This window comes from Camelina sativa, chromosome 3 (assembly GCF_030686135.1).
Source record: "Camelina sativa cultivar CO46 ecotype springtype chromosome 3, ASM3068613v1".
Lineage (NCBI taxonomy): Eukaryota > Viridiplantae > Streptophyta > Magnoliopsida > Brassicales > Brassicaceae > Camelina > Camelina sativa.
Window position 1 is genome coordinate 8,444,204 of NC_141882.1, and position 15,102 is coordinate 8,459,305.

The window sequence follows — 15,102 nt, forward strand, 5'->3', positions numbered from 1 at the left end:
TCGGCCTCGGACTAATAGCCATATGTTTGTAGAGGAAATAGAGCCGAAATTTAGATGTTAGATGTTAGATTAAACATCCATAGGTAGCAGGGGAACAAAGAAACTAACTAGTTAATTTAGAGAAAACACAAATTACGACTAACCAGACCCATAATAGCCATTACAGAGGAGATGCGCCGTTCAGATTCGATATCGGGTTGACGATAGGTCCTGGAACTCGTGGCCTTGAAGCTTGAGCACATTCCTCTCCTCTTCCTGATCCAGTAGTCCTATCACAGAAGAAGACAACGACGGCTTAAACAGAAAAAAGTTTCGATTACTATCGCACCACCATGGAATCGTGCCCACGACTTCCCACTTGTTCGCTCTCAAGTTGTAGCTATGAACCACTCGCTCAACGGGATGGTTCTTCATCGTCCTCATTACCAAACATTTGCCGTCGTACGCCTGCACGTTCCAGTACGACAACGGCGTATTTAGGTGCACCGGCTCGTTCTTGATCCGCCTCACGAGGATACATTTACCGTCGTTCTCGACGGCAACTACGGAAACCACTTCCTCCGTAGCAGATATCAGTGTCAGGCGGTTATCGCCGGCACAGAGCAAGACCTTCCTCGGTTTCAGGTAAAATTTGATCGGAATCAGTCGAGCTTCCTCTGTTTTCGGATTGAAAGCTACGATGCTACCGTCTTTTCTCAGCCAGTGAAGATCTCCGTTAAAGTAAACTGGTTTCGAATTCTTACCCTTCTTGAGATTGCTTGGGTGGCAAGTAAAGGTTGTTTTCGATAAACTCCATGACTCTCCGGTGTTAATGTCGAACTGATACATCTTTTCGTCTGGATTTGGAGGCTTAAGCACCTCGATTATGCAGACGATTTTGAATTTTTGAGTGGTTAGATCGATATGATCAACAGCAAACCCAATGCAAGTTGTTTTACCCGAGTTAGGGTAATCCATGAATCGGAACTTGTTTGTAAGGGGATTAGCTACGCAGAGACGACCACCAATGGAGAGTAGGAGAAGGCCGGAACAAGAAGCGAGAATATTAAACAATATCTCTAAGCGCTCAGTGTTGTTGAATGACCTAGAATTTCCAAAAGGGTGGAAACAGAGTAAATTGGAGGCATATTTGGAGACGTGAAGCAAACTGGATCCGATACGGGAATAGTATTTTCTTTTAAAATTTGGGTCCTCTAATACATGCGAGTTGATGGATTTGTTTGTGCATGGCATCTTCACCAAGGATTTGGGATCTAATTTGAAGAGAATCTCCTCTAGGAGATGCAAAGGTAATCTCCTCATGATCACAGAGGACTTAGGTTTTAGGTTTTTTTTTACAGTGTAAATTTAACATTTATGTGTTCGTTTAGGTTATATATAACAACAAAAGCGAATATTTTTATTTAACAACATCTCCTTTCATTTCCAAAATTAATCCATCACTATTGAAATTACTTTTTTTTTTTTTTAGATAAAGGTTATTGAATCTAAAAGATAATGTTTACAAACTATGATAGTAATCACTAGGTCATCGAGTTTGGTAGCTTCCCAAAATCTGTGGCCTAATACGAAATCAAGATTGTTTGTACATATTAATTCCTCACGTGACTCGTACGACTTTGTCCACTTCTTACTTTGCTGGTTCGTTTGCACGTCGTTAAAGAATATCTTGGAAGGCCTCCATCATCCTTGAACATTAGTACTTTCGTTGCTTCTTTAACATTAGTTTAGTTTCTTCCTCTTGAATCGATCTTTTTCTAAGTTGCGTTTCCACTTTCTCCGATGACATTCCAACAACCAATCCCATAATCGAGCTTAGAGAGGAGATGCGGTTGTAACCATCACAAGGCTTCAGCTTCTCATCCAATCCAATCACAGATGAATAGAACGACGGTGTAAACAGATAAAAGTCCCTGTCTGTATTGCAACACGTTGGAATATAACCCATTACTCCCCACTCATTAGCTCTCAAGTCGTACCGATGAACCACTCCGTCAGAGAAATGATTCTTCTCCCTCAACATTAAAACCTTTCCATCGTAAGCCACAACGTCCCAGAAAATGAGTCTATTTGCCTCTGCCACTACGTTCCTTATCTGCCTCACTAGAACCCACTTGGGATCGGTGAGAATATTCTCGAGGGAGTAAACGTAAATTACTTCCTTCGTCGGCCATATCAGCGTCAGTTTGTTATCGGCTGCGGCAAACAATGTTTTCACGCTCAGACGTTCTTGGGGATATCTTATTGGGATCAGCCGTGCCTTCTCTGTTTGGAGGTTGAAAGCCAAGATGCTTCCGTCGTATCTCAACCAGTGAAGAGATCCGTTGACGTAGACAGGTCTCATACGCTTATCGAAATTGCTTGAGCGGCAAGTAACTCTGGTTTTTAACAGTCTCCATGATGAATCTCCCTTGTTAATCTCAAATTGATACATTGTTTCTTCTGGATTTAGAGCCTCGCTACCTTTTACGCAGACAATTTTGAATCTCTGAGTTCTCCGATCAATCTGATCAACAGCGAAACATATGTCCTTCGTTTGTTCCCAACTAATAGCTTCACTCTCAGTTATCCTAGGGAAAAGATTTGACTTAGAGTGATCCAGGAATCGAAACTTCCTAGTTAAGGGATTTGCGACGCAGAGACCTTGGCCGAAGAGTAAGAGAAGGCCAGAGCAAGAGCCTAGAATCTGGAATCTTAACTTTAGGGTTTCTTGAGCTCTCGGTGACGTAGAACCGAGGAAAGGGAGGTAGTACAGCAATCTAGAGCCCTCGACAGCGATGTGAAACAAACTGGATCCTAACCGAGAATTGTATTCAGATTTAAAATATGAGTCTTCGGATAGATGTGAGCGGAAAGATTTATCTGTGCATTGCATCTTCGCCAGAGTTTTGAGATCCAGTCTGAAGAGAATGTCGTCGACGAGATGCCAAGGTAATCGATCCATCGGAGAAGGAACAAAATTTACAGAGCTGTTGCTTCGCCTTTTCATGTATGATTGTGTATGGTTAATACTCGTGATTTGGTGCTTCTGATACACTCTAATAATATATATAGACAAGATAAAACATGGTTTACTATTTTAATAGGTTGACAAGGAAAAGGAAAAGTTACAATTCCCTTTTTCTTTTGGTTTTTCTTTTATTATTAAAAAGTTTTAACAATTTTTACAAGAAAGGAAAGTTTCCCAATACCGGTTAAGAGTCATTCTCGAACATTTTCGGATGGAGTTCAAAAATATATTAACCTTTTTCCGAAAAGATGTGCAAAAAACAAAAAGAATGATACTGTTTGTACCACTTGAAAGTTCAAACTAATAATGGACTACTCCACAAGCTCAAAGACGAAGCGTACCATTTTCTCAAATGCATTGTTGTTGGCTATGATTAGATTTGTATGTTCTAGTTTGGTAAAGGGACTACCGATTTGGTCTTTTGTTAGCATTTTATTTGGTAATTTTGGTCCGCGTGCTCTGCGCTTGAGCAAAAGCTGTTCCAAATAGCCAAACCAGCAAATCATGGATTATATATATGGTCTTTCCCTGGGGCGTGTTCTTTTCAAAGCGAAGAACTTCAAATTTACATCACCGGACAAGACTGCCAGCATCTTCTCAAGGACTTAATACTTTCTTATGGAAATCACGCAATGACACTTCCACACTGTAACTCCAACAACACTTGACAGTTCCTTCGTGATCCTCCCTACAGTTCGTGGAATTATATGATATGGTTCAAGAAGTCAAAACCACGGTATTGGTTCGCTTCACTTTGTCGTTAGCCTTTTGTCAACGCCTCCCAACTTGTGATACACTTTTAACACAACAGATATTTACCCACTTTGTTCTGTCGCCAGTGAAACGCATGAATGACACCACTCTTCTCTGGATGCTCATTTTTGGGCCAGCTTTGGAGTTTTTGCGTCGTCTCACGTTTCTTACCTCAGCCTCCGTACGATCAAACGCTTCCTGCTATTGACACGGCAATTAGATGTATGGCCACTCTAGCACTCTCATAGAGTCCTCTTATTCTCAAGCTACTTCTTTAGGTGATTCTTTACTTTAAAATCAAAACAAAAACTATTAACTATGGATTGTAATAAGTTAGCTAGAGAGTAATACTTAACATTAAAACCAAACAAAACAATTAACTGTATTCCCCACAATGGTTCAATTTATTCACTTCAATTTTCTCAATATCCTAAAAGAAGAACAATAAACAAGCATACAGTAATCTACTGTAAAAATACAAGAGAAAACATAACTAGTTACCATCCAAATCTAGTTTTTCTTTTGTTGATTCTCTCCACGTTTGCAAAAGAAGGCTCACCCACCATCATCTTCGATTTCGTTTCTTCTTCAAGTCGCTTTTCATTTTTCTTTAACCATGCCAGAGCATAAGGATTGCTATCATCAATGAGTCTCATAATTTTCCTTAGAGAGGAGATGCGATTACCATTACCACCACGAACCGGTGTCACCCTCTCGACGTCCACCTTCTCATTCAGTTCTCTCGCAAAGGATAAAGACAGTGTAAAATGGTGAAAGTTTTGGTAACCATCGCACCAGTGTGGAACCCAACCTATGACTCCCCACTTGTCAGCTCTCAAGTCGTACCCATGAACAACTTCGTTCTCCCTCACCACTAAACTCTTGCCGTCGTACGCCCCAAGGTACCAAAACCTCGTCGAACTTTTGTCCACCGCTCGGTTCTGGATCTGCTTCACCAAGACCCACTTGGGATCGATGAGAACATTCTCGAGGTTATAAACGTAAATCAATTCATCCGTCGCTGATACCAATGCTAGTACGTTCCCTGCGACTGTGAACAGCTTCGTCGTGATAAGTTTTGAGGGAAACTTGATAGGAACCAGCTGTGCTTGCTCTGTTTCTGGATTGAAAGCTAAAATGCTTCCGTCATTTCTGAGCCAGTGAAGAGATCCGTCCAAGTAAAGCGGTTTCTTATCAGCTATTAGTTCGCTTGCACCGCAAGTAATAGTTGTCTTCGACAGTTTCCAACAAGAAGCCCCTGTGCTGATCTCGAACTGATACACCGTTTCGCCAGGATTCGAAACGTCTTCAGTAACTTCTTTTATGATGACAACTTTGAATCTCTGAGTTGTTCGGTCAATTTGATCAACCGCAAAACCGATGCGGTTCAGTTGCTCCCATCCGAGAATGAAGTGTACATCTTCTTTTCTGTCAGCACGAGAAAGAAACTTGGATTTAGAGTGATCAAGGAATCGGTACCTCTTTGTGAGCGGGTTCACGACACAGAGACCATCCATTAAGAGTAGGAGGAGGCCAGAACAAAAGGAGAGAACCCGAGTCTTGACATCTAAGGGATATTCTTGGTTGCGGAATAACGTAGAATCGCCAAAAGGGTAACAGAATAGGATGGTTGAGCCAAAGCCGGAGATGTGAAGCAAACCGGTTCCGACACGAGACATGTATTCGGATCTGAAATAGATATCATCGGATATGTAAGAGTTGATATATCGACCCGTGCATTGCATCATCGCCAGAGATTTCGGATCCAATCTGAAGAGAATCTGGTCGAGGAGATTACAAGGTAAGGCCTCCATGGTCGAATTCTATGGGGGGGAGGACACAAAAAAAAAAAAAAAAAAAAAAAATGAGTGAGTGCAAGAAAATTATGAATACAAATAATGAAATCCTGAATATTATTCTTTTCCTTTTTTAACAAAATGAGTCAATGACTATAAGTTTTCTGAATATACAACGTATCAAGCTCCTCGAAAAAAGGAAATACTATACACAAAACCGGAAACGCCTACGTTCATTCATTAACATTTTCAAACTTTGTTTTTGTCAAACATTTTCAAACTTAAAAGTATACTGAGAATCTATATAAATTCTTGGAATTCAAATAGATTAGATATTGTAATAAAGTTATAAAAAATGGTATCCATATAAAAATTATTGGAAACTAATCAGCTAGTTCCGTGCTTACTAAAAAGTTCAAAAGATCAAAGACTATTTTAAAATTTTCCAAAAAATATGCTTAGATAAGAAGGATCACTAAACATGTACTAATTACCCAAAGATTCAAGTGAAGGTCTTAAAGAAAGAGGAGGAAAGTGTCTCAAGAGGATGCCACAATTCAACTAATTCTGTGTGATGTATTTGTAAGTATATAGAGATTATCCACAGTACAATTTCTATAGATTTTAAAATTAGCAACTTATGTTTCACTAATTGTTTTTTATTCATATGATATAGGGTGACAAGATTGAAACAACGATTACTGAAGACCTGTTCGAAACTTTCGATAATCAGATTGATAAAAATGTTTGGTAAATATTTTCAAGTTTTTTATGTCTGTTACAATGATAAACGTCTTAAGCACACTGATTGTGATTACAAGATCATGTTCACCAATGAGACCATCGTTGAGAATTCAGCAGTGATGTCCAATAATCATATTTTTGATTTCCAAAGGCTTGATAGACTTTTCAAATTTTGAAAGGCTTGATAGACTTTTCGAAGGATATTATGCTGTGAGAAATCTTCCATTAGGTAAGTTTTTTTTTATATATATAATCGTTTTTGTACATTCTTATATTTTATTCACGTTGTGTAATTAATAATCTAATAAAATGATTTGTTTTTTTATCAGACATAATGGGTGAAGTCGTGAATGTTGAACTTCTCATTCATGTACATGATCCAAATGTGGAGGTTCCACATGAGATGATTAGGATCTTACGATTTTCTCTAAGAGATTTGAGGTTTGTTAACATTTTCACTGAATTTGCGAATATACATTTCAAGATGTGCTTAAATTAATTACATACTGAAGGCATGTTTTTGTGTAAACTATAGTGGTCTTCATATACAGTGTGTGGCATATAATGAATTGACCGATTTGTTTACCAACAATTGATTCGCAACCGGATGCTATCATGTTATTGCAGTCCTGCAGTTTTGGCATGTCAAAGACCAAAGTGGAGGTATTTTAATATAACTTTATGATTAATGTTATGGTACATTAGTATTTAAAGGAATATTTTATGGTAAATCAGCCGAATGTTTATAATACAAGTTCTAATGTTATTGTACATTAGTATTTAGAGGTATATTTGATGGTAAACGCCATATGTTTATAAAACTGTTGTAATCTTTTAAGTTTTATATACGTATTGTTTTAGTAGGTGAAAGAATGAAACTGTATTCTACACCATGGGTTTCAAAGATTCATTTTGATCCACCAGTTGCAGAGGTCGAAGATTTGAAGAGGAGGTAATACCTATAATTTCATTATTGATATGTATGAAAGAAAAAAAAAATGAAAGAAAAACTGACTAACGTTGTCCAAAACTATTATGCAGGCTTGAGTACAACCAAGGTTCTGAAGATGGTGGAAGTGATTGAGAGAAGTTTGGTTTTTAACATTCAATAAGACACATTGTGTGTCCTCCTGTTTAAGTTTTAAGATTTGAAGGTTTAAGTTTTTATTTCAAGATTTTAGTTTGCATTTCAAGGTTTGTGTTGTGATATCTTGTGTTTTTGTTGGATTTTAAGCCATGTTTTTGCATAGTTTTGTTGCATAATTTTGTCATTCTAGGTTGTGTTAGGAGCATATGCATTTAGTGTCTCATTTCTCAGGCTCTTGGAGTAATCTCACCACATTTGGAGCATTTGCACTTGTTTTGGTGCAAAGAAGCAAAGAGGAGTGGAATTGGAGAAGTGTGAAGGAATCAGGAAATCACCATCGGCCAAGCTCAATCGACCAAGCCATGACCGCTGGAGCCACGCGACCTTGTCAATCGGTCGAGCCATGACCGATGGAGCTCAAGAGGTGAAATCACCGTTTACACCATCGGCCAAGCTCAATCGGCCAAGCCATGACCGATGGAGCCACGCGGCCTCGTCAATCGGCCGAGCCATGGCCGATGGAGCTCAAGAAGACAAACGGATGACCCAGCGGGAAGCTCAATCGGCCAAAGTATACTCGGCCATCTCAATCGGCCATCCCAATCGGTCTAAGCTTGCCCGGTTCACCTAAACCCACACTTGTTTTAGTTTTAATCCGGGTTTGACCCGGTTTGTTTTGGGTTAACCCGGGTCCTTTTCTGTTTTCCTATAAATACTCTAACCCTATTAAGGGGAGAGGGATCTTTTGTTTATCTCTTGTTTAGCAGCCACTTAGGATTCTTAAGCTTGTTTACTCTTGGTTTGTTGAATGATTGAGTACTTCTAAGTTTTTTAATAGCAATTTCTCTTTCAAATCTCTTAATCTATAATCTCTTATTATGATTTCACAAAGATCAAACCCTTTCCTTTGTGTGATCATGATGATGAGTGAGTAGATCATTAGAACTTTGGGCTAGGTAGATTAGGGAGATATATGATTGATCTTTGATGTCTAGAGCCTTATTTATGTGTTTCATATCTTGTTTAGTGTTAATAATGTTGGAAAGCCTTGATCAAGCTTGAATCTAGACATTAGGATTTCCATTGCCCATAAGGTGTTTGATGAAATTCCTGAACCAAACTATTCAAGAGCTTTGCACTCCTAGCCAATGCAAATTGATGATTAGGGTGCTTAGTGGTATTAAGACTTGTTCTTAATGCATGCAAGCTTTGTGATTGCCTTTGGAAAAAGTTGATTATCACTTGATTAGCATAGGAATCTCTACCATGGAAATGGATTGATTTGCATTAGTGTTCTTAGCCATAGGATTGTTCTTGATTGTTGCATGGACATCTAGGATTGGTTAGCTATCTCCCAAGTCAATTGCCTTGCCCAAGGTTCACTTGTTTAATCTTGATTTAATGTTTGTTGTTAGTTGTGTTCTGTTTCTTTTCTTTAATTTGTTTGCTAGTTAAGATTGTTACAACAAAACCAATTCCTGTTAAAAATAGATTAAGCAACTTTGTGTATTTTTAGTGAGTTGATTAATGCAAATTGTGGATTGATAATTTAATTGACTGAAATATACTACATCATGTTGTAAGAGATATTTCGTTTTATTTGAAGTGATTTCTGAATTTAATATTTCTTCTGTTTAAAGTTAATTTACTTTAAGAACATTGACCTAATAAACATGCTTATGAACACAAACAAGAACACAACTAAATTAACCATAAACAATAAGAACAGTGACTCGAATATAGATTACAACTTACGTTTTTGATATCAGTAGGCTGCATATATCCACGCTAGCAGTCAAAGCACCAAACGGAAATATTATTTTCTGCAAATGTATACATGTTTAAAAGGATCATATAATTTGCAACCGAAAGAGACATAGTTGTGAAGCTAGATTTGTTTATATTATGATTATACAATAAGAGAACTACAATTTAATCAAGCTATAGGGATTGAGTTTATAATTTCACAACGGTTCATAATCGTAAAAATTAGGAATCTGACAGATTTCGAATTGAAAATTTTAAACGATAGCTATAGATTGTAGGGACGATTAGTACTGAACAACTTTAAACAAATTTATATTTTATTACATGGGTAAGAATCTAACTAAAGCTAATTACCGATTATGAAAATTCTATAAACTGACCTCTATCTTAAATTCCAACTGGATTCTCTCCTGATCCAGCATCAACGGATTGCTTCGCTTGCATCGATTATGTCTGATTTTTCGGAAAACAAATCAAAGATTTGGAAACTGAAAGACTTTGTTGTTATCGCAGTGAGCAGACGAAGAGATCGAGTTTCATTGTTTTCGGATTCTGCGACTGAAGAAAATATATATATATATAGAAAAAATTTTAGGGTTTTCGACTGTGTGCTGTGGACTGGGCCGTTTACATTGGATCTTAGTCAATACTAATTGTAGTGTATTCTCTAACTTGATAATTTGCTTAATGGATTGTGGATGGGCCATTAAAAGTTATTTGGGATCACAATGAAAACATATAATTATTCACTTTTACATTACATTGCTAATCTATATTATGAAAGATGGACAACTCTTTGCATTTGAGTGACACATCAGCAGTTGAGAGAGTGCCACCTATCTATTCTCATTAAAAGCAAATAGACCTAAACTTAAAGGAATATGAAACATCTTTCATGTCTTTTTTTTTTATATCACAAACAGTTTCAATACTTGCATAAGAAATTTAGAGAGGCTTAGAACATGTCCCAAAAAATAGATGCATCACCAAAAGACAAAAAGGTATCGGGAGTGAATCAAAGCGTCACTTCTTCCTCTTGGCGTAAACCATGAATGCATTAGCATATGGTTTAAGCGTTACAAATTTGTCAAGAATTTGAAAAGTTGCAGTAGTGATAGAGATATTGGTTAATATTGTAAAGAAATTTAAGATATTGGTTAATATTGTAAAGAAATTTATGAAAGTTTGTCCCTAAAGAAATAAATTTTTATATATAAAGAAGATTGAAGTTTTGTTCACTATCAAATGGAGGATATTTGAATAAAACTGTATAATGTTGGTTTAGAAAAATACAGAGAAAAGAGGAAGATAGTTAAATAAATTCATGACTGTTGGTTTCCCTATTTTAATATTTAGAAGTTGTCAAAAAAAACTGAATAAAATTCTTATTAAAAACCAAATTATGGAGTTATATTCAAAAAATTGAAGAGCTGTTATGAAAATAAGATGTCTATCTTAATTATATCTATTAAAGAGTTTAGCCAATCTACAATTCTTGATAAATATAAAATGTTAGTGTTTCATAGTATTTAATTGAGAAGCTAAGTATGAATATATCTAAATACGTAAGTTTTTTTTGAATGAATATAAAATTTTTTTGACCAAAAAACTCTCTGTTACAAAATATGTATCTTTAGATCAAGCTTTCACTTAAAATATTTTCTTTTGAAGTTTTAGACAAGAATTGTAGAATGTTTAAATCTTTCAAGACAAAGTTGTTCATGCATTGCATGTATCTAATAATTCAATTACAGAATGAGAAAACCTATGTAAAGTATTAAAACAATCAACGTCAAATTATATTCTTCAAGATTTTCACAATTATAAAAAACAAAGATAAACTCTACATAAGAAACAAATTAGTAGCAAATTAAATTGTTTTAAAAAACGGTAAACCATAAAGCCCGCGTATAGCCCGGATATTCATCTAGTTTAATTAATAGGGGATGTTCTATTTTGGGTAAAAATTTTAGTTATGATGACAGTAATACTAATTAACCCCTTACACTTAATTAAAGTACACCTAATTCTAATTTATATATAGTCCAACATATGTATTTTATCTCTATGTTTAAAATAAACCAATTAATATTATAATATATTCAAATTACCCTATACAACACTATATTATTTAAAATCTCAAATAATTATAATCATATAACTCAAAAAAAAAATTATTTGCTCACGAGGGTCAGTGCGGGTCATTATCTAGTTAAACATGTATTGGTATACCACACAGAAATAAACATATACAGTATATATAATTTGTCGCTAAATAACTATTGTACAACCTCTTCATTAACCAAAAAATTAGTTAGTTGATCACCTTGATACGAAATTTGTCTAGTTAACTCTTATCTTTTGTTTATTCCCTCCACGTCCGTGAAACTTGAAAGAAGACTCATCCATCATCATATTCATATTCAAACTTGTTAGCTAGCCTTTCCAACTATAGTTACTTTTGGCACTTAAATAAAATTAAAACACACAAAAAAATTAGTACAAAAGACAAAGGAAAACATAACACTTAATATTTAAAAAAAAAAAAAAACAACATAACTCTTAAATCTTAATTAAACTTCTATTACATCAACCAATACGAATTTTGTCTACATGACTCTTCTTCTTTTGTTGATTCTTCTCTTTACGTCTAGGAACTTCGAAGAACGCTCATCCATCATCATCTTCACTTTTGTTTCTTCTTCGATCATCAATCTTTTTCCAACTCTCTTTTCCTTTTTCTTGAATAGACTCTGAGCATATGGTGAGATTCCACTAATCAGGCTCATTATTTTGCTCATAGAGGAGATGTGTTTATCATCATTATCAACATCAACCATCGCCACGTCGACGTCAACGGACAAAGACGGTTTGGACTGATTAATCCCTCGTTTACAATCGTACCACCGTGGAATCCAACCCATAACTCTCCACTTGTTAGCTCTCAAGTGGTACCCATCAACCATTCCCTCGTCGTAACACTTGGTCCTAAATACAGATTTGAAATACGGATCGTCCGATATATGCGTCTTGATAGATCGATCCGTGCATTGCATCATCGCCAGAGATTTTGGATCGAGTTTGCAGAGAATCTCTTCAAGTTGGTGAAAAGGTAAGCTATCCATGGTTGTTGCTTCTGATCACGTTTCAGTGCGTATATATTTGATAGACGTAAGGATACTTGTTTGGCAAAATAATCCCAATTACAAGTTATAGAGAAGGAAATATTTACTAATCGGCTAATGGAAACTATTACTGTTTTCCTTTTCAGTATTGACATATATTGTATGTATATATATATTTTTTTTTGTTACAATACTTTTTTTTTTATGAATATATTAACAACAAACCTAATAGAATGACTGAATGAGTTTAATAGTTTAATATATTAAAATTTTGATATATTAAGGAAATTTTATTTATTTATTAAATACATTAACAAAACAAAATTTCAACCAAATTGGGTTTAATAGTATATTTTATTAATCAAGAAATTTGAATATATAAACAACTTTTACTATTAATTTTATAAAGATAAAAATAAAAAATGTTTAAAGCCTATGGGAAAAAGAAAAATAGTTTATTTTATTTATGAAAGAGTTTGAATCTATATAATAATATAAACAACTTTTAATATTAATTTTGTTCTTTCGCTAGGCTTTAACCTTTTTTTTTCTCTTCAAATATATTATCAAATTTAAATGTGACATGTGGTGATATTTTATGTTTTATTTGACACATGTCATGAAGTAAGCAATTATGAAAATTAAGTTTATATTTTGAGAATTGTGTAGAAAATTAGATACTTAGATTTATCAATATCAAAAACACAAGGCCCTAGAAGAGAAGAGAGTAAACAAACAATGGCGGAGCCGGAAAGTATCAGCTTATTATCTCCGACACTGGATCCGAAATCTCCTTGTTACATCGATCCAGAGTTTACAATGGAAGACAATCTCTCGACGGTTAAACTTGTTAGTTTGTAATTGAGTTTGGTCGTATTATGTTTTATAATTAAAGAATTAATGTGTCTGTATTTAGTGAAGAGGTGTGTATTTGTTATTAGATGTATTGTTTCAAGTTGTCGGTTGTGACAAGTGACGAACGGTTATGACCGTACGACTTATATTTAACTGTGGTGTGTTGTAAAACAAAATTGTAACAAGTTTCATATAAATTAAAGTTTCAGTTTTCGATCTTGTCTTCTACAAAGAGAAGAGACAAAGTCTCTTGCTCTGTTTTCTTTTCTTCTTCCTCTCAATATTCTAACAAAACTCAGCATACCCGTGGACAACTACTTCATATGGAAGTGAAAAGCTCTTGAATCCCTTGGAACCAGGAACAAGATCGGGTTTGTAGACGGCAGCGTCGCGAGACCAGACCCTTCATCGCCGCTCTACGACGCATGGTAACAGTGTGACGAGATGGTAAAGTGTTGGCTACTAAACTCGGTGAACAGAGGCTTACGATTTACTGTGTGTTTCGCTGAGACGGCGCATGGAGCCTGGAATGATCTCCGGCTGAAATTTGCAGCTAGCCCTGAATTAAAGGTCTACGAGATTTGCCGGAGGATCGCAATGATGAGTCAAGACAAAGATTCCCTCGCCGTTTTTTTCAGGAAGCTGAGTCTTGCTTGGGAGGAGCTGTCCGAGTATGATCCCGTGCCGGAATGTGTTTGCGGCCGTTGCCGCTGCGAGATCTCGAAACGGATCAAAGATGGCAGAGATAGGGGGAGGAAGTTTGGGTTTCTGTATAAATAGAACAATGACGTGAGTGTCAAGGAAGCTCTTATCTCTGCCCTGAACGATGATTGGAAGATCCACCAGCTTCGCGGGAATATCACCATGATGACGCAAAAGGGTCGCTCGCTCGGTGTTTATTTCGAGGAAATGAATAGAGCTTGGTTGGAGCTGTCGGAATATGATCACTTGCCGGAGGAGTGTGCGTGCGACGGCTGTGGCTGCGAGGTCGCGAAGCGGGCTGCAGATGCGAGAGAGGAACAGAAGGTTTTCGGGTTTCTGATGGGTTTGGATGACTCGGAACTAAGAAGTGCAAGAATTTTACGAACCATGCTCATGAAACCTCCTCCAACTTTTAGCCAAGCCTATACTGTGTTACTGAACTGGCCCTGAACACATACATGTCTTGTCTCTTTTGTTTGCTTTCTTAGTTTTTTCTTCTTTTTTTTTAATAGAAGCTTTTAATTGATTTGAAGATCTCTCCCTCACTGATGGAGAAATACTAGTTCCCGTTCGTTATTCATTTTGATATGCAAGTATTCATCGATCATTATCTTGCTTTGCCATTTTCTGAGGGGGCAATATATGTTTCAACTCCACCTCTTTTTATGCAAACCAGCTGGTTTAATGATTGGTGATGTGAATTTTGTTTTCTTTTGTCTACACACCTGCTATTAGAAAAAGTTTGGGAAGTTGAGGCATTCCCAAGTCAGAGATTGAGGATTACGTGCATACACACCTAAAGGCTTATCAATTGTATTGACTAACGCTGGTTGTGGTGTTCTTGATACGTTGCAGCCAGGAGCAGCTTTTGGATTGTGCCAAAAAACAGACATGGTTTCAGTGGCTGGGTGCTTCTCAGGGTCAGTTCAGCTCTAAAGATCCTTAGCTATCATTTTCTATTCCCTAGACACCATTGTCGTCTTCTGGTTCTCATTGCTACTGATCGAGCTATGGGAGAAGGGACAACATGGACCTTTGCTGCAGAATATCCTATATAACTAAATCCTATCCCTCTTGCTTTTTCGATGCCTTTACAAAGACGAAAGAGGCGAAGAAGAATGAAGAAAGCTGAGAAATCCCGGACACGACTTTCACTTAGAATGTATAAACATGTGGTTGTCTTCCTGAGCCCTCTATGTTCTCGCCAGTAATCGAAATCATAGGTTAGAGTGCAAAGTGACGATAACATTACAAAGCTAGTGT

General features: G+C 36.5%; 3 protein-coding genes and 1 pseudogene across 3 annotated transcripts; all 4 read right to left on the minus strand.

Moving 5' to 3' along the window:
- Positions 1-178: 178 nt before the first annotated feature.
- On the minus strand, positions 179-1,358 carry LOC104778802 (putative F-box/kelch-repeat protein At1g20790). The gene has a single exon (XM_010503236.2). The coding sequence runs from the start codon at positions 1,300-1,302 to the stop codon at positions 181-183; it is 1,122 nt and encodes a 373-aa protein (XP_010501538.2). The 5' UTR covers positions 1,303-1,358; the 3' UTR covers positions 179-180.
- Positions 1,359-1,696: 338 nt separating this feature from the next.
- Positions 1,697-2,944, minus strand: LOC104778803 (putative F-box protein At1g57580 pseudogene; annotated as a pseudogene).
- A 1,152-nt stretch (positions 2,945-4,096) lies between these two features.
- Positions 4,097-9,708, minus strand: LOC104776199 (putative F-box protein At1g20795). The gene is made up of 3 exons (XM_010500217.3): positions 9,538-9,708; positions 9,146-9,213; positions 4,097-5,586 (listed from the first exon to the last, which is right to left on the minus strand). The coding sequence occupies exons 2-3, from the start codon at positions 9,167-9,169 to the stop codon at positions 4,261-4,263; spliced, it is 1,350 nt and encodes a 449-aa protein (XP_010498519.1). The 5' UTR covers positions 9,170-9,213; positions 9,538-9,708; the 3' UTR covers positions 4,097-4,260.
- Positions 9,709-11,766: 2,058 nt separating this feature from the next.
- LOC109130410 (putative F-box protein At1g20800) lies at positions 11,767-12,351 on the minus strand. The gene has a single exon (XM_019239869.2). The coding sequence runs from the start codon at positions 12,280-12,282 to the stop codon at positions 11,767-11,769; it is 516 nt and encodes a 171-aa protein (XP_019095414.2). The 5' UTR covers positions 12,283-12,351.
- Between the last annotated feature and the right edge of the window lie 2,751 nt (positions 12,352-15,102).